The sequence below is a fragment of the Tenrec ecaudatus genome, chromosome 4, assembly GCF_050624435.1.
Source record: "Tenrec ecaudatus isolate mTenEca1 chromosome 4, mTenEca1.hap1, whole genome shotgun sequence".
In the NCBI taxonomy this organism is placed as follows: Eukaryota; Metazoa; Chordata; class Mammalia; order Afrosoricida; family Tenrecidae; genus Tenrec; species Tenrec ecaudatus.
The window spans coordinates 10,468,710-10,492,179 of NC_134533.1; the positions used below are offsets into that span (position 1 = coordinate 10,468,710).

The 23,470-nt window shown below is 61.2% G+C and overlaps 3 protein-coding genes across 4 annotated transcripts; 2 read left to right on the forward strand and 1 right to left on the reverse strand.

Moving 5' to 3' along the window:
- Positions 1-77: 77 nt before the first annotated feature.
- Positions 78-14,245, forward strand: GANAB (glucosidase II alpha subunit). 2 transcript variants are annotated; one of them, XM_075545603.1, is made up of 25 exons: positions 78-151; positions 2,742-2,846; positions 2,962-3,070; positions 3,225-3,352; positions 5,996-6,175; positions 6,611-6,676; positions 7,402-7,471; positions 7,630-7,723; positions 7,827-7,923; positions 8,157-8,337; positions 8,941-9,094; positions 9,230-9,465; positions 9,557-9,683; positions 9,779-9,858; positions 10,213-10,356; positions 10,434-10,530; positions 10,784-10,885; positions 11,035-11,278; positions 12,219-12,283; positions 12,462-12,538; positions 12,647-12,721; positions 12,834-12,947; positions 13,044-13,156; positions 13,243-13,343; positions 13,457-14,245. In XM_075545603.1, exons 1-25 carry the CDS (start codon positions 114-116, stop codon positions 13,564-13,566), a joined length of 2,907 nt encoding a protein of 968 aa, XP_075401718.1. In that variant the 5' UTR covers positions 78-113; the 3' UTR covers positions 13,567-14,245. The 2 variants fall into 2 exon arrangements, with proteins under 2 accessions (XP_075401718.1, XP_075401720.1); XM_075545605.1 differs by lacking the exon at positions 6,611-6,676.
- Positions 14,246-15,493: 1,248 nt separating this feature from the next.
- On the forward strand, positions 15,494-21,049 carry B3GAT3 (beta-1,3-glucuronyltransferase 3). The gene is made up of 5 exons (XM_075545610.1): positions 15,494-15,661; positions 16,677-16,851; positions 18,675-19,035; positions 19,199-19,492; positions 20,524-21,049. The coding sequence occupies exons 1-5, from the start codon at positions 15,580-15,582 to the stop codon at positions 20,620-20,622; spliced, it is 1,011 nt and encodes a 336-aa protein (XP_075401725.1). The 5' UTR covers positions 15,494-15,579; the 3' UTR covers positions 20,623-21,049.
- A 197-nt stretch (positions 21,050-21,246) lies between these two features.
- Positions 21,247-23,444, reverse strand: ROM1 (retinal outer segment membrane protein 1). Its single transcript, XM_075545609.1, has 3 exons — positions 22,707-23,444; positions 21,780-22,026; positions 21,247-21,662 (listed from the first exon to the last, which is right to left on the reverse strand). The coding sequence occupies exons 1-3, from the start codon at positions 23,294-23,296 to the stop codon at positions 21,450-21,452; spliced, it is 1,050 nt and encodes a 349-aa protein (XP_075401724.1). The 5' UTR covers positions 23,297-23,444; the 3' UTR covers positions 21,247-21,449.
- Positions 23,445-23,470: the final 26 nt, after the last annotated feature.

The following is a 23,470-nucleotide window of genomic DNA, read 5'->3' on the forward strand; positions in this document are numbered from 1 at the left end:
CGGACCAATCGGAAGACCGGAAGGGGCGGGCGCTAAGGTACGTGGCTCAACGTGTGTGCGGGGGGCGGGCGGGGGAGGAGAGGTCCGGGGTCAAAGAGCAAACCCGGCACAAGATGGCGGCGGTAGCGGCAGTGGCGGAGCGGAGGAGGCGGTGAGGACCCCGGAACCCGGGGGGGCGCCCCGAGCCCCTTCCAGCCCCTTAGCCCTCCCTTCTGACTGCCCTCCTGAGGCCTTGCCCCCTCCGGCCTCGCAGGGGGCCCTTTGTCCCTCTGGCCGCGGCCTCAGGTGCCCCCAGCCTCCCCGGGGCAGATTCGGGTGGCTTTGGGAAGTCCGTGCTTGTGGGGCTCCTCGCCTCGGCCCGGCGCCTCTAGAAGGCTGCAGCTGCGCGCTCAGCCGCCGGGGACTCTGCAGTGCGCCCGGGCGGGAGGCGAGACGCGCCCGGGCCCCCGGAGCACAGCCCGCGGCCCCTCTGCCCGCGGGCTGCCCCTCGCCTGCGGGTCCCCGCCCCCACCCGCCCAGCCCCGGCCTCCGCCTGCCTTCACGGGGACACCAGTCTGCGCTTGTGCGGTGCCCACGGTCGCGGCCGGGCACAGCCGCTGCAGGATCCGGTGAAGTTCACGCTCTGCCAGGATGAGGTCGTTCAAACACAACCTGGACTCGGCGTGGTTGGGGCCACGTCTGGAGAAATGATGCGAATCCCATCACCAGCCCGCGAAACGTTTGCCCGGGCCCGAAGGGTGCGCTGGGGCTGGGAGAGGCGTGTGCTGGCCGTGGAAGAAAAGCCGGCACCAGGACCCCCTCCCTGGAAGCCTGTGCTCAGAAATGACAAAGGGGCCCACTTGCCCTGTGGGCTCAACCCAGCCTGGCACTTGTGACCGGCGTGGGCTGTTCAGTTCAGCCCAGTTTCTGAGTGTCTAGGGGCTTCAGCAGGGCAGATCAGGAAGTCTTAGACATCCGGCCCCATGGGCATCTTTGCACACTCATTTTATAGGCTGTGCACTGAGAGGATTTAACTTACTGCACACTAGTTACTGCTACTTGGGGCAGGTGCACCATGAGATCCGGGCTCAGGGCAGGTCTGCCTCAGGCTCTGTCCTGGGGCCATACGCCTTGCTGAGTTTTGTAGTTGAGGTTCTGTGGGTGGCATGTTTTGCTGGTGGCTTGTCCCACCTAGCCTCATGTTTCCCATTGGCTGTCAGGCTTGGCCCTGCCTTTTCTTCCTGGAGTGGGTGCCTTGAACGGACCCCTGGATCCGGAGGGCTTGCTCTAGCCTGTGTTCTCCTTCCTGGAAGTGATCTTTGCAGCTGGTCCTCAAGCGGAAACAGGACAGTATGCTAGGTGCTCTTAATTACCAGCCTGTCGCTGTTAGGTGGCACTGAGTTGGTTCCGACCCATGGTGACTTTCTGCATAACAGAACGAAACGCCACCCAGCCCCGCGGCACCCTCCCAATCGTTGACTGAGCTTGAGCCCCCTGGTGCGGCCGTGTTGTCATCCATCTCCACGCTTAGCAGGTCTGGACACACACGAGCTTGCCCTGGGCCAGAGCTGACAGGATGGCCGCTGTGTGTGGTTCTCCAGTTCGTCCCTGGTGGGTTGAGAGCACATCAGGACAGTTGATGGGCCTGTCAGTGACTCATGTGCGGACTTGGGTGCACGCGTAAAGTACGTGCTTCCCCAGAGTCCGGCCGAGCAGAACTCCATCCCTGGCTCACCCTTGCTAGACGTTGGATCTTGGGTGAGTGGTCGATCCCTGTATGGCTGAGTTTTCTCCCCAGCCTTCCACTGCGGAGGCCCCAGGAGGAGGCAAAGGTTCCCAAGCTGATTGTAGCACCGATTGTACAACCACTCTTGATAGTGACGGAGCTACTGAACGATAGGATGTGTTAATGAACTCAGCCACCACCACATCGTGCCGGCTCACAGCCACGCACAGAGGGTGGAGAACTAACTGCCCCTGTGGGTTTCCGAGATTGTAACTCTTTATGGGCGCAGAAAGCCCCTTCTCTCTCCCATGTTCTTTACAGCTCAGTAGCATAAAGGTCATTTTGAGGACTCCATGCGATAGAACATGTGAAGAAGCGGTCCTGAACTCTGGTTGCTCCTCGGGATTGTTTAAGGAGCTTTTAAAATAGGCTGATGAGCTTGGAGATTACTTTAAGAAACTGCAGGGCACGTTGAGAAGCCTAGTAGTTGGCCCCTGAGGGTCCGGCAAGGCTTGGCGTTGTTAGACGTGCCAGACTTTAGGGAGTGATGGTAGCAAACCTGTTGAAGGTCAAGGGGCAGAGGTCAGAGGACCAGGCCACCCAGAGTGCTGGGGCAGACAGGGCCTTCTGCCTGCCAGCTAGTTGAGGGTGTGGCTGCCCCTTCCTAGCTCCAGCTCCAGAGACGCTTGCTTGCGTGTGGACCGACGTGCTGGCTTTGTTTCTCTGCTTCCCCACTCCCCCCCCCACACGGTACCATGGCCTCCCACGGGGACTGGCTGTTCCTGCTGCTCTCCTCAGGGAGGCTGATGTAACCAGTCCCAATACACAGGCCAGAGAGCCCATGTCCACTTCCTCTGCCTTCTGAAGGGAAGGTGTGAGTGAATCTGCCCCTGCGCCCCAGGACCCCACTGCCTTGTTCCCATTGAGGGGATCCCCCCTCTTTCTGTGCTGTCTTCCAGGATGGTGGCAGGGAGAGGGAGAGACAGGGCCCTTCCTGACCCTGTGCTGACTGTTGCCTTTGTTCCCTTCCCTGCAGAGCCCGGCCAGTGGTGGCTCTGCTTTGCTTGGGGGCCTGCCTGGGAATGACCCTGGCTGTGGACAGGAGCAACTTCAAGACCTGTGCTGAGAGCTCCTTCTGCAAGTATGCTGTCTGGGGGGGAGGAGGGGAACGTGGGAGCTCTGTGGCAGATGGAGTCACCTGGGGACACTGCAGGTGGGCCTGCTCATCTTACTTCTGCTCCGTTTCCCCTTGGCAGGCGGCAGCGAAGCGTGCGGCCCGGCCTTTCTCCATACCGAGCCTTGTTCGACACTCTGCAGCTTGGCCCCGATGGCCTCACGGTCCATCTGATCAACGAGGCCACCAAGGTCGGGAGACACCAGAGAGTGGATGCATGGGGGAGGGGACACCAATATGGTCTGGGGGCTTTGGCTTTGGGAGGAATTCAGCTGCCCCCTGCCTTAAGGTCAGAGCATTCCGTGGGCAGCCTTTCTCCTCCCAACGCATACCTCTGCCCCACAGGTGCTGCTGGTGCTGCAGCTCCAGGGCCTGCAGAAGAACATGACTCGGATCAGGATCGATGAGCTGGAGCCCAGGCGGCCCCGGTACCGCGTGCCAGACGTCTTGGTGGCCGATCCCCCAACAGCACGGTACTTTCCTCCTGAGACACGGACATCCTTTGCAGGGCCTTTGGCCCCTGCCCCTGAGGGTGGTGGCTCTCCCATGCTCGTTCTCTGTGTGCCTGACTTCCTCTCTGCCCTGCACCTTCCTCCCGTCGGCAAACAGACCTGGGCCAGGCCAGGTCACACTGAGGTGGAGAGCTTGCTCTCCAGGACGCTCCTCCCTCCCTCTTCCCTCAGATGTTGAGAATATCCGCTGCTGTCCAGTAGATGTCCACTCGTGAGCTTACAGGGTAGAGTAGCATTGTCCCCATAGGGTGTCTGAGGAGGTAGACTTGCACAGAAGCAGGCAGCCTTACGGAGAGATTTGAGCCGTCAGTCTTGCCGTTAGCAAGCCAACGCTGGAGTTGCTCAGAACCAAAGCCCGTGACTGCCAGGTAAAACCCGGCTCCCAGGGACCCTCTCGGGCAGAGCAGGCTGTGGAAACGCTGGTGGGGTTGAGCCCACGCTGCAGTTTGCCACCAAGCACCACCTGTGTCTTCTGGTCTCAGGGCTGGGGAGGCGGGTGTCCACGCCGCCTGTTAGTCCATTGGGCTAATTTCTTTTGCGGGTCTCCATTTCCTTCCTCCTCTTTCCTCTGGACAAGCGAGACCAGTAGTGGCCCCTTGGATGGCTGCTCCCGAGCATGGAGGACCCTGTCACTCCTTACCAGACGAGGGTGTAGCACATGGCCCCATGAGCTGCAGCAAACCCACTCACCTTGGTGTCCCCGAGACGATGGTCCTTACACCGTTCTCTGACGGTGTCGGGTTACGTTCCTGTATGCTTTTTCACATCCGGGGATGTGTTTGCAGCGACAGGAAATACACTGGTATCCTCTGCCGGCATGTACCTAGGGGTCGGTGTGTTCTGTCCAAGCGGGTCCATGTTGACTCGTAGACCCCACCGTGGCCGATTTTGCACATCGTGGTTTTTGTCTGTTACCTGTGACGCTGACAAATCTCTCATTGTCTTTCTGTGCCTCTGCTGCTTTCCCTCCCGTCTCACTGTGCATTGCCGGCCCCTTCCCCCAGCTTAACCCTCCTCTGACGCTTGTCACTGCCAACCCCGCCACGCCACGCCGCCTTCTCTGGCAACCATTCAAGAATGTAATGTTCTTCTCACGTGAAGACCTATTCTTGATCCTGCGTGATCGTGGTCTCATAGGATACCCGCCCTTTTGTGGTTGGCTGGTTGCGCTCTAGTAAGGGGCTCCGGGTGTGCGTGTGCTCCCGGGTGTCCCACAGACTCATGGTGCCCCTTTCATGCTGTGCACGCGCCCATCGTGAGCCAGTCTCCCGCTGGTGGGCGCCAAGTTGGTTTCCCTCTCGTTGCTCTTGTGGGTCGTGACCGCTGCGATGACTGGGGGTGCATGGACCCGTCTGTGTCACGGCTCCTGTCCCTCCTGGTGTCTACCAAGGAGAGGGATTGCTACGTCGGCTCTGGCTATTTCTATTTCCACCTTTGGAGGCAGTGCCATCCTGTTGGCCCCAGTGGTGGCTCCACTGGACAGTCCCGCCAGCAGGGGACGAGGGTTCCCGGCTGCCCACTGGCCCCCTGCTGCTTGCTGTGACCCGGGTCTCTGAGCGTTGCTGCTGTGCCGAGCTGCGGTGGTCTCGCCTTGTTGTTTCCAGCAGCCGCATGCTCCTCGTGGCTCAAGTCACAGCATGTCTCCGCTTGTTTGGTGTCCACTGGGATGGCTTTAGTTGAAGCGTCTGCTCAGATCCTCTGTCAGTTGTTTTTTTTTTTTTTTCCTTTTATCTTCAGAGATGAGACCCTTGGCCTGTAGTCATGTCTCTCAGCTTTTTACCCTAATCTGTGGGTTCTCTTTTTACACCGTTAGTGAAATCTTTCGATGTACGACGCTGCCCAATCTTTAGGGGTCCCTGGCATCTGTTTTTTCCTCTGCCGTGTGTGTGTGTTCCATTATGTTTGATGCTGTGCTTATGCCCTGTATTAGGGGACCACCCCATGTTTGTCCGATGGTAGTTCTTGGCTTTCCGCCTTTGTTCCTCTTGGGCGGGTTTGGCATGCGATGTGATCTGAGACGAGGCCTGTGCCATTCTGCAAATTAAGTTCCCTTTGGCCAGCGTCATGTGCTCGAGAAACCACGTCTTCCCCATTTAAAGAAACAAAGTGCTTGCTCATTCGTTGGCAAGTTGTGAGACTCCAGAGGGCTCGGTAGCTTCCGTACCCAGTTTTCCCTGTGGCACCCTTGCTGGGCCGTTGCTGACAGGCCATGCTTCCTTCAGCGTTTCTTGGCTGTCACGTGGGACTTTATTTATTCCCGGGGACCTCCCTCCCCCTCCTCATGTCTTCACTGCGGCAGACACCGCCTCTTTCTCAGACTTGCTATTTTTTTCCTCCCTCCCCCTGAAGGTGCCTTATGATGAATGGAAAGTCTTCATTTTAGTGTCCTTAGGAGTTTCCATCTTGTACTTTGTATTCCGTGTTATAGGTCAAGGAGTCCAGGAAAACACCCCCCCACCCCACCCCCGTGACCTCCGCCCGAGCTCTTACTTTCCATGTGAAGCCCCGGTTTGCTGGGAGCTGATAGTTGTGCGTGGTGGAGGTCAGAGTCAGGATGGGCCAGGAGTTGTTGAGACAGAGGGTCAGTGGCCATCTCTCTGCCAGGCTTTCTGTCTCTGGCCGAGACGACAACAGTGTGGAGCTGACGGTGGCCGAGGGCCCCTATAAAGTCATCCTGACGGCACAGCCCTTCCGCCTGGACCTGCTGGAGGAGCGCAGCCTGCTGCTCAGCGTCAACGCTCGGGGACTCCTGCACTTTGAGCACCAGCGGGCCCCCAGGGTCTCGTGAGTACAGGGGTCGCCACTTGGGGGAACTTCGTGTAGAAGAGTCTAGGAACATCGTGGGGTCTGGGAGGAGGCAAGGGGCCAGCCAGGCAGGAGCTCGGGGCTGGAAGAAGCTCCATTTCAGGCTGGGAAGCTGGGGGTGGTCAGTGCCTCTGTGTCCCGTGTAGACTGGGGCAGGACCCCGAGCACCAGCTCTGGGAGGGCCAGGGAGGGGAGGCCCGGCCCAGACCGGCCCGCCTGCTGCTCGCTACCTCTTCCCTTTCTCACGTCATCACATCTCCCAGGTTGATCTTCGTGCTTTTTTTGGTTTTAATTTTTGGTTTCTGTTTTCCCCATCTCTGGAAGTTTGTCGACTGAAACTCATTTTTATGTTTCTGTTTTTGTGTTGGTTTTGTGCCTCCTTCCCCCTTCCCGACCCACCTCCTCCTGCCCCAGTTTCTCGGATAAAGTTAGTGTCACGCTCGGTAGCATATGGGATAAGATCAAGAGCCTTTTCTCTAGGTAAATCCATGGCCACTGGTACTGTATGTGTGTTCCTCTGCCCTCACCCGCCCTCTGCACTGGCCCTCGGGCCCCTTCATGCCCTACCCTCGCTCCTCACTTCCTCTCCTTCCCCAGCCCCGTGCTGGCTGGCCTTCCGGGCCCCGTTCCCCGGGCTGGGATCCTCCTGGGGAGAAGGGAGCTGACATGTTGGAAGTTCTCAAGGAACGGAGGGAGCCTCTTGCTTAGCCAAGAGGCGGCGAGGTGACTTGGTTCTTGGCTGGGGAGCAGCTGAGGCACCAGGTGGAGCTGCTTACCAGCTCCCCTTGACAACAGGCTTTGGCAGAACCTCCTGTCCGAGTCACTATGCGCATTTGTAGACGCTGGTACGACTCACTCGCTTTTGTAAAACCCCGTGTGTGCCAGGCTGGGAGGCTGAGGTCCTGAGGGGCGCTGGGAGCCAGAGTCTCAGGGGCGGCATGCTAGGTCCTGGCCCCTCCTGCCGGCTCCTCTGGGCTGGGTCCAGTCTGTGGAAGGCACCTCCTGGTGGTCACTCCTCACTGCTCTGCCCGGCCTTTGCACGCACCTGCTCCCTGGGGTCCCTCCTCACGCGGTAACAAGTCGCCCCTTTCTCCAATGCCTTCGTTCCTTTGGACCCTTGGCTCTCTATTCCCCTACCCCTCCTTCCACTAGCCCCTCGTCCCTGCCCCTTCTGGATTGGAGCAGACAGCTCTCCTACCTTCCAGGCAAGGAACCAAAGACCCCGCTGAGGGCGATGGTGCCCAGGCCGAGGACACAGCCGGGGATGGTGCCCAGGCAAGTCCGAGGGCCTTGGGTGGGTGGAGGGGGCCTGCTGGGAGGCGGGGCCTATGAGAAACTGGAGTTCATTCTCCTTGTCAGGGTGGGACTTAGAGAGGGGGTGCCAGGTGGGGACTGGTGCATGATTGGGTAGCGGGCCTTCTTCCTCCTTACAGCCGCAGCCAGAGGAGACCCCAGAGAAGGCTGAGCCGGAGGAGCCGGGGGCCTGGGAGGAGACGTTCAAAACACACTCTGACAGCAAGCCGTATGGTGAGGGGCCGGCCGAACTGGGGGCTGGGTGCAGGGAGGCTCCCACACAGGCAGGCAGGCGGGCAGGCACGTGTGCTGAGCCTGCCCCCTCCTTTCCTGCCAGGGCCTACGTCTGTGGGTTTGGACTTCTCCCTGCCCGGGATGGAGCACGTGTATGGGATCCCTGAGCATGGGGACAATCTGAGGCTGAAGGTCACTGAGTGAGTCCTCTGGTGGCATCCGAAGACGGGAGGGGCAAGAGGAGGGTCACCGACTCGGGGTGCTATGCATGCTGATGGGATCCCCAGACCCGCAGGGCTCACTTCCTGTGCCGGGTCCCTTTGGTGACAGGAAGTTGTCTTTGAGAAAGGGAAAGGGCACAGGGACTGGTCCTCGGCCCTCCCTGTGGGTGGGGAGGTGGCCAGTGATGACCCAGCCTGCGCTTTGCCTGCAGGGGCGGGGAGCCCTACCGCCTCTACAACCTGGACGTGTTCCAGTACGAGCTGTACAACCCCATGGCCCTGTACGGCTCCGTGCCCGTCCTGCTCGCACACAACCCCCAGCGGGACCTGGGCATCTTCTGGCTCAACGCCGCCGAGACCTGGGTCGATATTTCCTCCAACACGGCCGGGAAGGTGAGGACAGGACCGGGGGAGGCTGGGGACAGGTGGGGGCGTTGGCGTGGCTGGCTGGGGTGGAGGGGAACTTGTCATGGGAGGAGCATCTGAGCTCCCCAGTGACTCCTAGGAGATACCCACGATGGGGGGAAAGCTGCCTTCTTCTGGGTGTTGGGGACGGGGGCCGACAAGGTGAGGTACCTCCAGGGTGGTCAGTGCTGACGCAGGTGCACTCACCTCTCAACTGAGAGGAAAGGACAAGGCGCTGTGCTTTCTTAGTGATTCCAGAAGAATTCCACGCCACTGTGGGACAGGTTGCCTCTGGTTCTCCAAGCCTGCAGCTCCATAGGGGAGTAGAAAGCCTCGTCCTACCCCCAGGAGTGGCCGGTTTGAAACTGTGCACCTTGCTGGTAGCAGCCCAGGGAGCCACTCCGCCGGAAACAGTTACACCCTAGAAAGCCCGGGGCAGGGAGGGGCTGCGGGTCGAGAGAGCAGCAGCATAGAGCTAGCGGGGACTGCTCCCCAGGTAGCCAGGTGCTCAGACAGCCTGCACGGGAACCTGCTGGCTGAGGGCTCCGGGGAGGAAGCACTGAGGCCAGCTCCCCCGTGGGCTCCTTGCAGACCCTGTTTGGGAAGATGCTGGACTACCTGCAGGGCTCGGGCGAGACCCCCCAGACGGATGTGCGCTGGATGTCCGAGAGCGGCATCATCGATGTCTTCCTGCTGCTGGGGCCTACTGTCACCGACGTCTTCCGGCAATATGCCAGCCTCACGGGTACATGGTGCTCCTGGCTCTGCCCAGATCTGGCGAGCCGCACAACCCCCCCCTCGCCCCACCCCCATCTCTGGGCATACTGACCCCCAGGTGGGGCCCAACCCCTTTGTGACCCACGACTCCCTGAACCTGCAGGGACCCAGGCATTGCCCCCGCTCTTCTCCCTCGGCTACCACCAGAGCCGCTGGAACTACCGGGACGAGGCCGACGTGCTGGAAGTGAACCAGGGCTTCGATGACCACAACCTGCCCTGTGACGTCATCTGGCTGGATATCGAACATGCCGATGGCAAGCGGTACTTCACCTGGGACCCCAGCCGCTTCCCCCATCCCCTCACCATGCTGGAACAGTTGGCTGCCAAGAGGCGGAAGGTAACAAGGGCAGCTCGGAGTCTCCTTGAGAGCAGGAGGCTGAGGCCCAGATGCCCCAGAGCGCCCTGACCACCCCATGCCCTGCCCTCAGCTGGTGACCATCGTGGACCCCCACATCAAGGTGGACTCTGGCTACCGGGTGCATGAGGAGCTGCGGAACCAGGGGCTGTATGTGAAGACCCGGGACGGCTCCGACTACGAGGGCTGGTGCTGGCCAGGTCGGCCCCCAGGACTCCGGCCAGGCGGGAGGACGGGGAGGCTGAGTGCTGGCTGTGCAGGCCCTGGGACTTGACGGTCCCCCTCTCCCTCTCAGGCTCAGCCGGCTACCCTGACTTCACGAACCCCGCAATGAGGGCCTGGTGGGCCAGCATGTTCAGCTTTGAAAATTATGAGGTAGGGAGCTGTTCGCCTTCCCTACCCTCTGCACCCGTCTGTCCCCTGCAGCCCCAGGCTCCCGTGGGCTGGGGAGGGCGCTGAGAGGCACATCACTCTAGAGCAGCGGTTCTCAACCTGCGGGTCGAACGACCCTTTCACAGGGGTTGCCCAAGTCATAACAGTAGCAAAATGACAGTGATGAAGTAACAGCAAAAACAATATGGTCGGGGGGTCACCGCCGCCTGAGGAACTGTATGAAAGGGTCTCGGCCTGAGGAAGGTTGAGAACCACTGCTCTGGACCCTGAGGTGTGCTCCGCTCCGACGGTTGCCGCTGCCTCTGCCTCGGCCCCATGCTCTGCCGTGTGTCCCAGGGCTCGGCTTCCAACCTCTACGTGTGGAATGACATGAACGAGCCGTCGGTCTTCAACGGGCCCGAGGTCACCATGCTCAAGGACGCCCAGCACTATGGAGGCTGGGAACACAGAGACGTGCACAACATCTACGGCTTCTACGTGGTGAGGGGCTGGGACGGACGGGGGGCGCCGCGGGAGGCAGCTGCCTTCACTTCTCACCGCGCCCTCTCCCTCCCCAGCACATGGCAACTGCCGAGGGGCTGGTGCTGCGCTCTGGGGGCGTCGAACGCCCCTTCGTCCTGAGCAGGGCCTTCTTCGCGGGCTCCCAGCGCTTTGGTAAGCTACAGTGTGGAGAGCTGGGACAGGCCAGCGTTCGAGCCGGCCTGCAGGCGCTATGGGCTGAGGGGCCTGCCTTTGAGTGGTCCCTCCAGCCTGTGATCTGTGCTCGGCTCACCGGGGCTTCCAGATCTGGGGTCTTGGGCAGTCCTAGGAGTCAGCAGGCTCTGACCCCCCCCCCCCCCAGCAGGTGGGCAGGTCTGAGAGGTTTAAAGGCCGGCCTGTGCCCTTTTTTCTATCCCCTGTCTTGTAGGAGCTGTGTGGACCGGGGATAATGCTGCTGAGTGGGACCACCTGAAGATCTCTGTCCCTATGTGTCTCAGCCTGGGGCTGGTGGGACTCTCCTTCTGCGGAGGTGAGTGTGGGCGGAGTTGGCAAGAGGCAGGGTGGAGGGCTCACGGTCCTCAGGTGAGTGGAGAGAGCTGAGGGTCTAGGCTGGGGCCTTAGGAAGCTCTTCGGGCAGCCTCTCTCCTTCAATGTCTTTTCCAACCTGCCCCTTCCCAGCCGATGTGGGCGGCTTCTTCAAGAATCCGGAGCCAGAGCTGCTTGTGCGCTGGTACCAGATGGGTGCCTACCAGCCATTCTTCCGGGCTCATGCCCACCTGGACACCGGGCGGCGAGAGCCCTGGCTGTTAGCGACCCAGTACCACGACATCATCCGAGAGGCCTTGAACCAGCGGTACTCCTTGCTGCCCTTCTGGTACACCCTCTTCTACCAGGCCCATCGTGAAGGGGTGCCTGTCATGAGGTGAGACCCGTCGGCTGGGCAGCGCTGGCTTGGGGCAGTGGGGACCAAGCCTCATGTGTGGGGGCCTTGAAACTCTGGTTTCCAGGGGAGGAGGAACTCTAGCAGGAGACATTTATGGAGTCTCTCTCCGGCCACATACTGTTCATCAGGGTGCCCCCAGAGCCTCACAGCAGACAGACCAGGGCCCCACCCCGGGGAGCATACATTCTGGTGAGGAAGACAGACAAGCTTGTTAGTAGAAATGATGAGGGGTCCTGTGAAGACCATAGCCTGGTACTGGGGGTTCAAAACCAAATCCGCTGCCCTCTAGTCGATACCCACTCACTGTGACCCGTGAGGACAGGGTAGAGGAGGCCCTGTGCCTTCCTGGGACTGTAATCCCGTAGGGACGTAGGAAGCCCCGCCTTTTTGCTGAGGAGTGAAGCTGCTAGTGGTTTTGAACTGTTGACCGCATTGTCACTCTGCCCCCAGGACTCCTGGTAATGGAACTAGGCAGTCTCAAAGGCCTCTGAGAAGAGAGCCATGAGGCCCAGGGAGAGCTGGGTGTGGAGAGGGAGGTGGGCTTCTGTGACCCGGGGTGGGGTGGGGTGTCTGAGCAGAGAAGAGAGTGGGTGCACAGGCCTAGAACAGAAAACGCCATTGTCTTGATGAGCGGGTGAGAGAGAGGGAAAGGCTAGATTCCTTTCTTAGAAAGGAATGTCCCCCTCCATTCTTGGTCGGGGTGACCCTTGCAGAGCAGGGTGATGCAGTGGGGGAGAGGGGAGGTTGGGGCTGTTCTCTCCTCAAGGCAGGCTAGGGGATTCAGGGCCAGGCAAGTGGAGGATGGATTGAAAGCCAGCGGGGCTGTCTGGCCTCAGCGCCCTGGTCCTCCCCAAGTTCTTGGGGAGCATCTTTGACTTCTGCTGAATCCTCTTCCGTCCTTCTTTCCCTTCCTTTCCAGACCCCTGTGGGTGCAGTATCCTCAGGACGTGACCACCTTCAGTATAGATGATGAATTCCTGCTCGGTGAGAAAGGGCAGGCTGACGGTGGCGGGTTGGGATGGGCTGAGGAGAAGGAAATATCTTGTGGGGAGTGTCTGGGCGCCCAGCATGGCAGGAGGAGATGGGCCAGTGGGCCAGGGTGCCTTGGCATCCCCTGCTCTGGTACCCAGCGCTCACAGTGGGGCTGCTGGCTGTGTTCCAGGTGATGCGTTGCTGGTTCACCCGGTGTCTGACGCTGGGGCCCATGGAGTGCAGGTCTACCTGCCTGGCCAAGGGGAGGTAGGTTCCCAGAGGGCCAGTGGGGACGGGTGGTAGAAGCCAAAACAGGCAAATCGGCTGGGGGCCCCTTGGCACGAATGACTCGGGCATCATCTCTGCTGCCCACAGGTTTGGTATGACACCCAGAGCTACCAGAAGCACCATGGTCCCCAGACTCTGTACCTGCCTGTGACGCTAAGCAGCGTGAGTGTGCCTGGATGTGTCCAGAGCGGGGAGAGCGGTCTGGGGTGCAGGCACAGCTGGGTGAGCGTGAGAACTGCCAGTGGTGCCCATGTCCAGCATTGCTCTCGCCCAGATCCCAGTGTTTCAGCGGGGAGGGTCGATTGTGCCACGGTGGATGCGAGTGCGGCGGTCCTCGGACTGCATGAAGGAGGACCCCATCACGCTTTTTGTGGCCCTCAGCCCCCAGGTAAGCTCCTGGCTGGGCGGGAGCTGCTGTCCCGGCCCCGAGCCGGACCCTGGCTCCCTTCGTCTGCAGCCCTAACCCGTCCTGCTCTCCTCCCAGGGCACGGCCCACGGCGAGCTCTTCCTGGACGACGGGCACACCTTCAACTACCAGACGCGCCAGGAGTTCCTGCTGCGGCGATTCTCATTCTCTGGCAACACCTTGGTCTCCAGGTAACGTGGCCACTCTTCCTGCCCTTCCACCGCCTGCCCCTCCGCGGACATCTCTCCCTGATGGCCATCTGCGTTTCCCCCTGCAGCTCAGCAGACTCCCAAGGCCACTTTGAGACCCCGGTCTGGATTGAACGGGTGGTGATCATCGGGGCTGGCAAGCCTGCAGCTGTGGTGCTCCAGACCAAAGGTGTCGGAGGGGGCTGGCCCTGAGGGTGCGTGGCCGGGCGGGGCCGTCGGCTTGCTGCAGCTGGCCGGCCACACTGTTGGCTCAGACCATGACCACGCTCTGCTCTTCCCCAGGGTCTCCCGACAGCCGCCTGTCCTTCCAGCATGACCCTGAGACCTCGGTGCTGACCTTGCGCAAGCCTGGCGTCAACGTGGCCTCCGACTGGAGCATACACCTGCGATAACCCACAGGATGGCCTGATGTCCTGGGTCAGGACAGGCATGCCATGCTGGTCACTCCCCTCCGTCTTGGAGCCTGTACCTGTCTAATTCCCAGACCCAGATTCGGCCCACCCCTGGGCAGGTTGAGAGGGCTGCCTCGGGCCCTGAGTCTCTCTTGTGACCCGCCCCTGACCTCTCCATACCACTGAGCCCCCCCAACCTCCCCCCCCAGTCTTGCCCCAGCCTCCTGTGCAAGGGTGGAGCCCAGCATCTGCGAAGAGCCAGGGGCTATAGGCCCTTGTCCCCCTGTCCCTCCTGGAGCACCTTGGGTGTCCTGCTCCAGACCTTGTCCAGTCCGGCCTGTCGTGTGTGAGGACAGGACATGGCAGCCCTCATTCATCTCCCACCAAAGTGCTCCCCCCCTGTGTTTTCCTCCTGGTACGCCCACCCCCCAACACACACTGGGACCACCTCCCCGAGGGACAAACAGACGGAGGAGCTGGAGGACACCCTTCCCTTGCCCGCCCTTCCACCCTGCCCCCTCCAGAGCTGCTGTGTCTCCAGTAGGGCCCGCCCCATTTGTCCCTTGGGGGGAGAAGTTTTCCTCCTGAAGAGGGGGGGTGGGCATTAAACTTCTTGGCCCCCCTCTTGGCCCCTAGGGGGGGCATTCAAGATGGAGAAGTCAGTTGTGGTTTCATTGAATCACGGCCACCTGTATTTATTGCTGGGAAAAGGCTGAGGGTGGGGGGATGATCATGGGTGCCCAGGGCTAGTTAGAGTCTGGGTAGGGGTGGGGTGGGCAGACTAACGGGGGTGGGGAGGGATATTTGTGGGAATTTTTTTACTTCCTCTTGGCCCCCAGCTTCGACACATTTTGATAAAAGGAGAAACAATAAAGAGATAAACCACACACACTCGGGCGTCTGGATTCTAGTTGTGGCCACAGCCACAGGCCCCGCGAGCCCCAGGACATGGGCTCAGGGGACACCTTGTTAACCAACAGGCCCTGGCCCGTAGCTAGATGCTCATGTCAGCAAGGAGAGCAGCAAGGTCATCGCGTCGTAGCTGTGTATTCAAGTCACAGTGACCCTCCAGGATGGGCAGAGTGGCCCCCGTTTCCCAGGACTGGTGGTGCCACGGTTAAAGACTCAGCTGCTGACCGGAAGGTCTTTGGGTCCACTCGTTCCTCCTGATAATTATTGGCACCCGTCTCCCCCTTCCTCCCCCCAGACAGCTTAGAAAAGTCACTCTTGCAGTGACCAAGTCTGAATTCCAGTCTCCAGGCAGAGTTGACAGGGCCCGTCTCTAGACCTCCACTTCTGCCCAGGGCCACGTGGGAGCCCCGGCCACGGGATGTGTGCCACGGGGCCAGCAGAGACAGTTGATGCTGTGGCACACTGCGGGCACGAAGAGCTGCCTTTCAGAGACGCGTTCACCAAGCGTCTCAGAAGTTACCGTGGGTTTGGTGAGAACGAGAACGCTTAGCCTGGTGGGGAAGTGGTGCTTCCCCGGTGGGAGTGCCCAGCGTGGCAATTTTTCCACCTGATTCCCTTGGCGGTCGGTCGCCCACCGGAATCACCTGGCAGGGCCGCCCAAGTGCACGGGCCACGTGGTGGGCGAGGGTTTCCTGCGGTGAATGAGTCAGGAGAGTCCAGCACAGGGGCTGCGGGCCTCACAGCCCGCCCCACGAGGCCGAGCACTTGGGGGGTCCCCGATGGCGCCCCACGTGTGCCCACCCGGCTTCTGACAGCTGGCCACGCCGGAGGTGACGTCACCCACCCCGATAATACCCGGAACTAGGCGGTGGGACCGGAAACACCTCCGGGGGGCGGAGGGGGTGCAGACTGACCGGAAGTGGGCCGGCGGCGCCGCCTGCCCAGCTCCCGGGAGCCCGCCGCCGCCGCGAGGAGGGCGCGGGGGGCGGGGCGCGGGGCGGGGCTGCTGCAGGGGCGGGGCCTGTCGCGGCGGGCGCAGACCCCCTCCCCGCCCCGGGAGCCCGCCTGCCGGGGCGCCGCGGGCGGGCGGGCGGCGCGGCCATGAAGCTGAAGCTGAAGAACGTGTTCCTCGCGTACTTCCTGGTGTCCATCGCCGGCCTCCTCTACGCGCTCGTGCAGCTCGGTGAGCCGGGCCGGGGGCGGCCGGTCGCGTAGGGACGAGCCCCCCCCGCCCCCGCGCAGCCCCCCGCGCCCCGCCGCGCCGCAAGCCGACCCCCTCCAGCTGCCAGGCCCCGCCTGACCCCGGCGGCCACCAGCCCCGCCGCTCCTGCGCCGCACACACTGTCCAGCCGTCCACCTTCCTTCGCCCGGCCCGCCGCCCTCTCCGCACGCCCCCCGCATCCCCTCATCCTGCAGGTCACCCCTCCGACAGGCCTTCCTTCTGCCACCGCCCAAGCTCAAGCCACCGTCCCCCCCGCCCCCCCCGCCCCTCCCCTCGTCTCCTCGGCGGCCCGCCCTGCTCACCTGGCCGAGCGATGCGGCTAATTGCTTCGCACGCATCCCCGTCTCCGCAGTCTCGCAGCGCTGGTGCGATCACCCAGTACTTAGTTCTTCAGTGATGGGAGAGTGAGTGAATGCGGCGACAAATCTTGGCGCCCACAGCCAGGGCAGAGATTGGGGTTTGCAGCCAGCTCCCATCGGTTGCTTGGAAGTGCACCCCGCTGGAGGAGTTGGGCACTAGGAAGAGATGGTGGCAGATAGGAGCTTGATTTTGAAATGGAAATTGTAACAGAGGGTTTGAGGGTTTGATTAAGGATGGAAGCGAACCAAAGGACCAATGGCAGTCCAGTTGGTTCTGGCTCCTGGTGACCCTACAGTGTCCGAGTGGACCTGTGTTCCGTGCAGTTTCCAATGGTTGATTGATTCGGAAGCACATCGCCAGGCTTGTCTTCTGAGACACCACTGGGTGGTCTCAAACCTCAGACCTTCCCGTTAGTCCTGGCCTTTGGCACCAACTCTCCTGGCATGGCTGGTAGAAGCAGCAAGGGCCCCACCACCACCCTCCGTCAGGGGCCTAGAAGAAGGGGTTGGAGCTGCCAGGAGATTCCTTGACCTGGAGTAGAATCAGAAGCCCTTTGAGATACTGAACTTGAATGTACTGTGGTTCTCTGTCCCCATCCCTGTCTTCCTGGGCCCAGGCCAGCCCTGTGACTGCCTCCCTCCCCTGCGGGCCGCAGCCGAGCAGCTTCGCCAGAAGGGTCTTAAGATTGCCCAGCTGCAAGCTGATCTCCGACGCCCACCTCCTGCCCCTGCCCAGCCTCCAGAGCCCGAGGCCCTGCCTACTATCTACGTTGTCACCCCTACCTATGCCAGGTATGGCTCCTGTGCCCCCAGGTGGGCTGCCTCCACCAAGAGATTGGGCCTGCGGAGGTGACCTTTGGGGAAGGAGGCTCCCCTGAGGGTCGGGGTGAATGAAGCACAGTTGTGTCCAGGAGTGGTGGGGGCTGGGGCTGCATTTCTCTTAAAGTGGACATGGACGATGTCCTGGGAAGCAGCAGTACACCCCAGCCTCCTGCTCCGTCTCAAAGAGATGCCAAGCCTCCCCATGAATCCGCTCCCTCCCCTCTGAGAGCCTGTGGCTGAGTACCCTCTGAATAAAACTGAAGGAGCCCTGGGTGGCTTAGTGGGCGACATGCTGGGGCTGCTCACTGCAAAGTCAGCAGCTCAGAACCACCAGCTGCCCAGAGCGAGAGCAACAACGCTTTCTGTTCCTGTCGAGGGTGACGGTCTCAGAAACCCATAGGGGCAGCCCTACCCTGTGCCAGAGGGTCGCTCTGAGTCAGAATTGGCTGCGTGGCGGTGAATTAGTTTTTTTTGGGGGGGTTGAGTCAGGTGAAGTAGAAAAAGGTTTGGCTCAACGGCCCCACCACGCATTGTTGACCAAAGTGCCGACATTGTGCCAATAAATGTATAAAAATAAAACAAAAAAGCAGCCTCATGTGGGGGTACGTGCTTTGGGATCGAGAGCCACCGCTAGTGGGCTTCCCTGGAATCCAGTGATTGACCCACCCCTGGGATAGGCTTAAAGCAGCCCAGAAGAGGCTGGGTCGCCCCACCTCAGGATCCCCTCCCAGCTCAGCTCAGTCTTCCCTCTCTCCCCGGGAGAGGCCTGAAGGCGCCCCGGCGGCGGTGTGCGTTTATTCAGGGGCTGGACCGTCCACTGCAAGGTCAGACGCTCCTCAGGGGGAAGATGAGGCTGCCCGCTTCCATAGAGACGTACAGTCTTGGGGACCCTAGAGGGGGTGGTCACCTTGAGTCGGCATCGACTCGATGGCGGTGGGTTGAATCGGGTCTGGGTGTGCAGGTGAAGGAGTTGCTGGGTTTTGCTAGTAGATGCTCCACGTGGAAACCCACGCGGAGGAGGAAAAGGACCCGGGCCGACTGGTGTCTTAGAAAATCCTTGTGTACCATTTACTCTTTGAAACAACCTGGTTAGAAAAGACTGATTTCTGATGGCGCCTGGAGTCATTTCTGACTCTTAGTCCTGTGTGACAGAGTTGAACTGCCCCTGTCGTCACCGTGGAGTTGATTCTGACGGTGACCCCTGGGGTAAGGTCGAACTGCCCCCGGGGACTTCCGAGACGGCAACTCTTTGCAGGAAATAGCCTCATCTTTCTCCCAAGGAGCACCTTGTGGTTTTGAACTGCTGACCTAACGGTTGGCAGCCCAACACACACAACCTACTAAACCACCCAGGCTTCCTCAGAACGGCCCCAGAGGGTGTCATCTTCACGGAGGCAGGTTGCCACATCATTCTTCCGGATGTCTTTTGAGTGGATTCAAACCACCAGCCTTTTAGTGAGCAGCCAAGTGTTTAACTTTTGTGGCCCCAGGCTGCTTCCTTCTTCCCTCTGTCCAGCCAAGGAAACCGAGGCTCAGAGAGATGGAGCCGTTTTCTTTCAGTGTCTCTTCCCTGACACATTCTAAAGCTGGGATACAAATCCGGGTTACAGCCTGTGACTTTAACGTACAGCCTGCCCCAGCCACAACCCAGGGGTTGAGGCGGATGACAGTTTAGGGCCTGGTTTGGCACAGGTTGTGTAGGTGCTGAAGGGGCCCAGGAGAAACCACATGTCCCCATCCAATGGGCAAAAGGTGCCTCCCCCTTCCCTCCTGCCTGTGTGTCTTCCCCGCAGGCTGGTGCAGAAGGCCGAGCTGGTCCGCCTGTCCCAGACCCTGAGCCTGGTACCGAGGCTGCACTGGCTGCTGGTGGAGGATGCTGAGGGCCCCACCCCGCTGGTCTCAGGGCTGCTGGCTGCCTCTGGTCTCCTCTTCACCCACCTGGCTGTCCTCACCCCTAAGGCCCAGCGCCTTCGAGAGGGTGAACCTGGCTGGGTCCGGCCCCGGGGCGTGGAGCAGCGGAACAAGGCCCTGGACTGGCTCCGGGGTGGCGGGGGTGCCGTAGGCGGGGAGAAGGACCCACCGCCACCGGGGACCCGGGGAGTGGTGTACTTTGCAGATGACGACAACACATACAGCCGGGAGCTCTTTGAGGAGGTGAGCACCACGGGGTGGGGGTGGGGGAGGAGGCCAAGTGAGGCAGCTTCTGGGTTGCCTTGGTTGCTGGGGGCTGCTGGGAAAGGAGGGCTCAGTGGAGGGGAGGGAGGCCTGTCTGCTGCTCCCCCTCACTGGGAAGCCCCCCTTTCCTCTCTTTGTCTAGATGCGCTGGACCCATGGTGTCTCCGTGTGGCCCGTGGGGCTGGTGGGTGGCCTGAGGTTCGAGGGCCCTCGGGTGCAGGACGGCCGGGTCGTGGGCTTCCACACGGCGTGGGAGCCCAACAGGCCTTTCCCCATGGACATGGCGGGCTTCGCGGTCGCTCTGCCCTTGCTGTCGGCTAAGCCCCACGCCCAGTTTGATGGCGCGGCTCCCCGGGGCCACTTGGAGAGCAGTCTCTTGAGACACCTGGTCTCGGAGCCCAAGGACCTGGAGCCACGGGCTGCCAACTGTACTCGGGTAAGGAGACAGGCCGCCTGGAACCTGGCTGGGGTGGGAGCGCTGACTCCACCGTGGGGTCAGCTCGGTGGTCCTCATGTCATGACCCTTTCCTACAGTTCCTCATGTGGTGGTGACCCCAACCATAACATTATTACTACTTCATCACTGTCATTTCGCTACTCTTATGAATTGGGAGACCCCTGGGAAAGGGTCTTTGGACTCCCCTCCAAAGGGGTCGCGACCCACAGGTTGAGAACCCCGCTGTTGGCTGAAGGGGAAGCTGGGAGCCGGGGACATGGAGTCCCTAACTGCCCTCTGTCTCCCGGCATCTTGGAACCCCGGTGGCACTGAGAAGCCTGCCCTCCCGCGCCCCCCACACCCCTGTTAGGTTGGTGTTAGCATACAGTGGGTGGTCACTCTTGCAGGGCAACCCTCTAGGGACAGTGGAGAGCCGTCCCTAGCGCTTAGGGAATCTTTCTCTCGAAGGCTGGCATGCGCGTTTGCATCGTTAACCACTAGCGATTAGCCCACCGTGCCACCGGGCTCCCTTACAGAGGGTAAGGGGTTAAAAAAATCCCCACCCACTGCTCTCCACTGAATCCGACTCCTGGAAGGCAGTCCTTAGGGTGGGCCTGTTGTGGTGGCACAGGGTCAACCCACCCCACAGAGGGGCCTCCTCTCGCTGCCCCCTACAGAGAGGGTAAGGGGTAGAGAGGGACAGAGCAACCAGTGGAGTTGATACCTCCTCACAGCAACCCCACAGGACGGAGAAGTGGCCCCCAGGTGTCCAAGGCTGTTAATTCTTTGCGGAAGCAGAAAGCCCCGTTCTTCCCCAGAGGGGCTGGTGGGTTTGAACCACCGACCTCGTAGTTGGTGGCCCAACACTTAACTCTCTGTGCCACCAGAGCTCTTTGGGCCAGGAGTCAGGACCCAGTGTGGGAGCCCCAGGGCCTTCTTGCTCTGCAGCCCGGGCACAGAGTGTCCAGGGGATGACGGGGAGAGACGGCTCGGCTAGGTTGTCAGGCGGCCTCTGCCCCACTGCCCCACAGGTGCTGGTGTGGCACACTCGGACGGAGAAGCCCAAGATGAAGCAGGAAGAGCAGCTGCAGCGGCAGGGCCGGGGCTCCAACCCAGCCATCGAGGTGTGATGTGGCCATCACACCCTGACCACCACCTCATCACAGGCACGGACCTCGTGGGACCCACTGGGCGTCCACCGGCCTACCCAGGATGTGGTTTTCCAAGTCCAGACCCCACAGAGCCAGGGGCAGCCTCTCTGCCCCTCCCATTGCATCCCGCCCCCTCCTTCCCCCTCCCCCTGCCACGTGGTGCTGCCTGCAGGCTGGGGACAAGTGGCCCTTGTATTGAGCCAAGTCAGCCCTGTGGGTCGAGCAAGCGGGACGGACAGACAGACTCAGGAGGTTGGGCCGCTGAGGAACTGGGTGTAACTTATTGGGGCTGGGCATGTGCTGGGAGGGGGCTGCAGGAGCCGGCTGGAATCTCCCACCTCAGCATGCTGCCCCCCTCTCCTACCTCCGGAATAAAGACCCCCCCCTCCCCCTGGAAATCCGACAGGACCTCTCTCTCCTTGGCACAGCGGGTCTGTCTGGGTCTCCTTGTTGCCCTGGGTCGCCCAGGCTGAGCCCGGGTCAAGCCCGTGGAGACCTGGCTTCTCTCAGGGTCCCCAGCCCCCTTGAAGGAAGGGACTGTGGCTTCAGCCACAAAGCTTTATTGAGTCTGCGCCGGCGTTTGCACGCCTCCCTAGCTCCTCTTCTCGTCACCCCCAGCCCCCCCACCCTGTGCTCGTCGTCTTCTTTGGTTCCACCGAGGGCTAGACCCTAGGACACCTGGTTTTCTCCCTGCCTCCAGTCCAGCTGACTGTCCATCTTCTCCCTCTCATCCCAGGGACCCCCCACCCCTCACTGGGAGCCCGGTAAGGACTTGGAGGCTTCCAGCCTTGCCCCCACCTCACCCCTCAGGCAGCCCCCTCCTCTGGAGATGCCTCTGTCGCAGGGGTCTCCTCAGGGGCTAGCCTGTGGGCAGCCCCTCCCTTCCACCAGGTTGTCTTCAGCATGTCTCTCAGGCCCCCAGGAAGAAGGTAGCCCTGGGTCTCTCCTTCCCCATCCATGACACCCCCTAGCCCCTCCAGCGCCGTCTGCAGGTACCGCAGGCCCAGGAGCACCAGAGCCTGTGGGGAAAGAAAGGGGGCAGAGATCATAGGTCAGCTGGAGTCCCCTCCCCCTGGGCAGGAAGGGGAGAGGGCAGTCCCAGTGGGAGGCAGGGCTTGGGGACTTGGCAGGCTCACCTGTAGCAGGAAGGTGCCAGCCAGCATGCCGCTCAGGGTGCTTGCCCAGCCCTGTAGGTACTTCAGCAGCACCCCGTGGCAACCCTGGGCCCAGAGGTTTAGGTTGGGCTGGCGGGGATCAAAGATGGGGTGGGCGTACGGGTCTGAGAGGCGGCTCTGCAGGCAAGGCCGGGGTGAGTGGGGATTGCAGCAGGAGAAGGGGACCCCATCGGTCAGGTAGAGGCCTTCCACATTGTTCTGGGTCCGGCTGCAAAGGGAGGCGGGTGTTAGGCGGTGGGGGGACAGAGCACTGGGGAAGAAGCTGGGGACACGGGAGCCGGGAAAATTCAAATGACAGTACCAATACGGACTGAAGGCTTTCGTGCGTCAGGCAGCAGACACCATGGGTTTTTCTTTACAATAACCCTGCCTGTGGGTCCCTCCTCCCCCACCACTGCCATCCCGTTGATGATGGACTTGGGGCAACCTTATTGGACAGAGAAGAGCTGCTCCCCAGAGTGTCTGCAGCTGCATGTCTCTATAGGAGCAAACTGCCTCGGTTTTCTTCCGAGGAGCAGCAAGTGGGTTCAAACCACCAGCCTTCTGGTTAGCAGCCCAGTGCTTCACCCACTGCACCTGATGCAAGAAGCCAACACCTTCTGACTTCTAGCCCTCCTGCGTACGGTTTCTGGGGCTGTAAATCTTTACGGGAGGGGGGAGTTTCATCTTGCTCCCAGGGAGTGACTGGTGCGTTTGAATCACCAACCGACAGCTCTGTTTTACAGATGATGAAATGGGCCCCGAGTGGTTTGGTAACCTGCCCTGCCGTTCACACAGCCAACAAATGGCAGGGCTGTAACCCAGTCTCACCCACTAGGCTCGGTTTCAAGGCAGCAGGAGGGAACTTGTTTGGGGAGAAGGGAGGGAAGAAGTCAGTCAGTTACTCACTCAACCACGTCCTGGTCATTGGGGTCCAGGTAGCGGCTGCTGACCCACTGGACTCCAAACCAGTCCTTGTAGCCATGGCGCCCGCAACAGTGGTGCCTCAGCTGCAGCTCATCCATCAGCCGCTTGGCATGGCAGTGCCCAGGCACCTCCGTGTCCTTGTAGTGAGCCAGGGCAGTCCCCAGGCCTTCCTCCAGTCCTGCTCCCAAACTCCAGGGCAAACCCAGGGCCAGTCCCATAGCGAGGAGCAGGAGGCCCCCACCCCCAGCTGTGCCTGCCACCAGCAGTGGGCCCAGGACCCCTCGCCAGAGAGGATACTGAGCTGCGTCCAGACTTGCCCGGCTGGCTCCTGCACCCATCATCCCTGTGCCCAGAACCACTACTCCTGATGCCAGGGCAACTTGGGGCAGGGCAGGGAACGGGCAAGAGGGAGCCAGGAAGGTGCCAAGGTGCCACAGCTGGACCAGGAGGTGCCCGCTAATGAGGATGGTGAGGCCACCGGTCAGTGCCAAAAGCCAGCAGAGGAGCCAGAGACCCTGCGCCAGGCGGATTCGAGACTGGAGGGGCAGCACCAGCGGCAGCACCGGTGCCATCTCCCATCTCTGCCCAGGAGCGCACAGGGTTTTCCAGGCCGGGGTTGGCCAGGCAGGATGCTGAGTCAGCAGCGCTCAGCTTGAGCTGGGCTAATGCCACCCTGACCCCAATACCCTGGCTCTCCTCTGCCCCCCCCCCAGCCTTACCCCCACCGGGAGCCTTGCCAGCCCAAT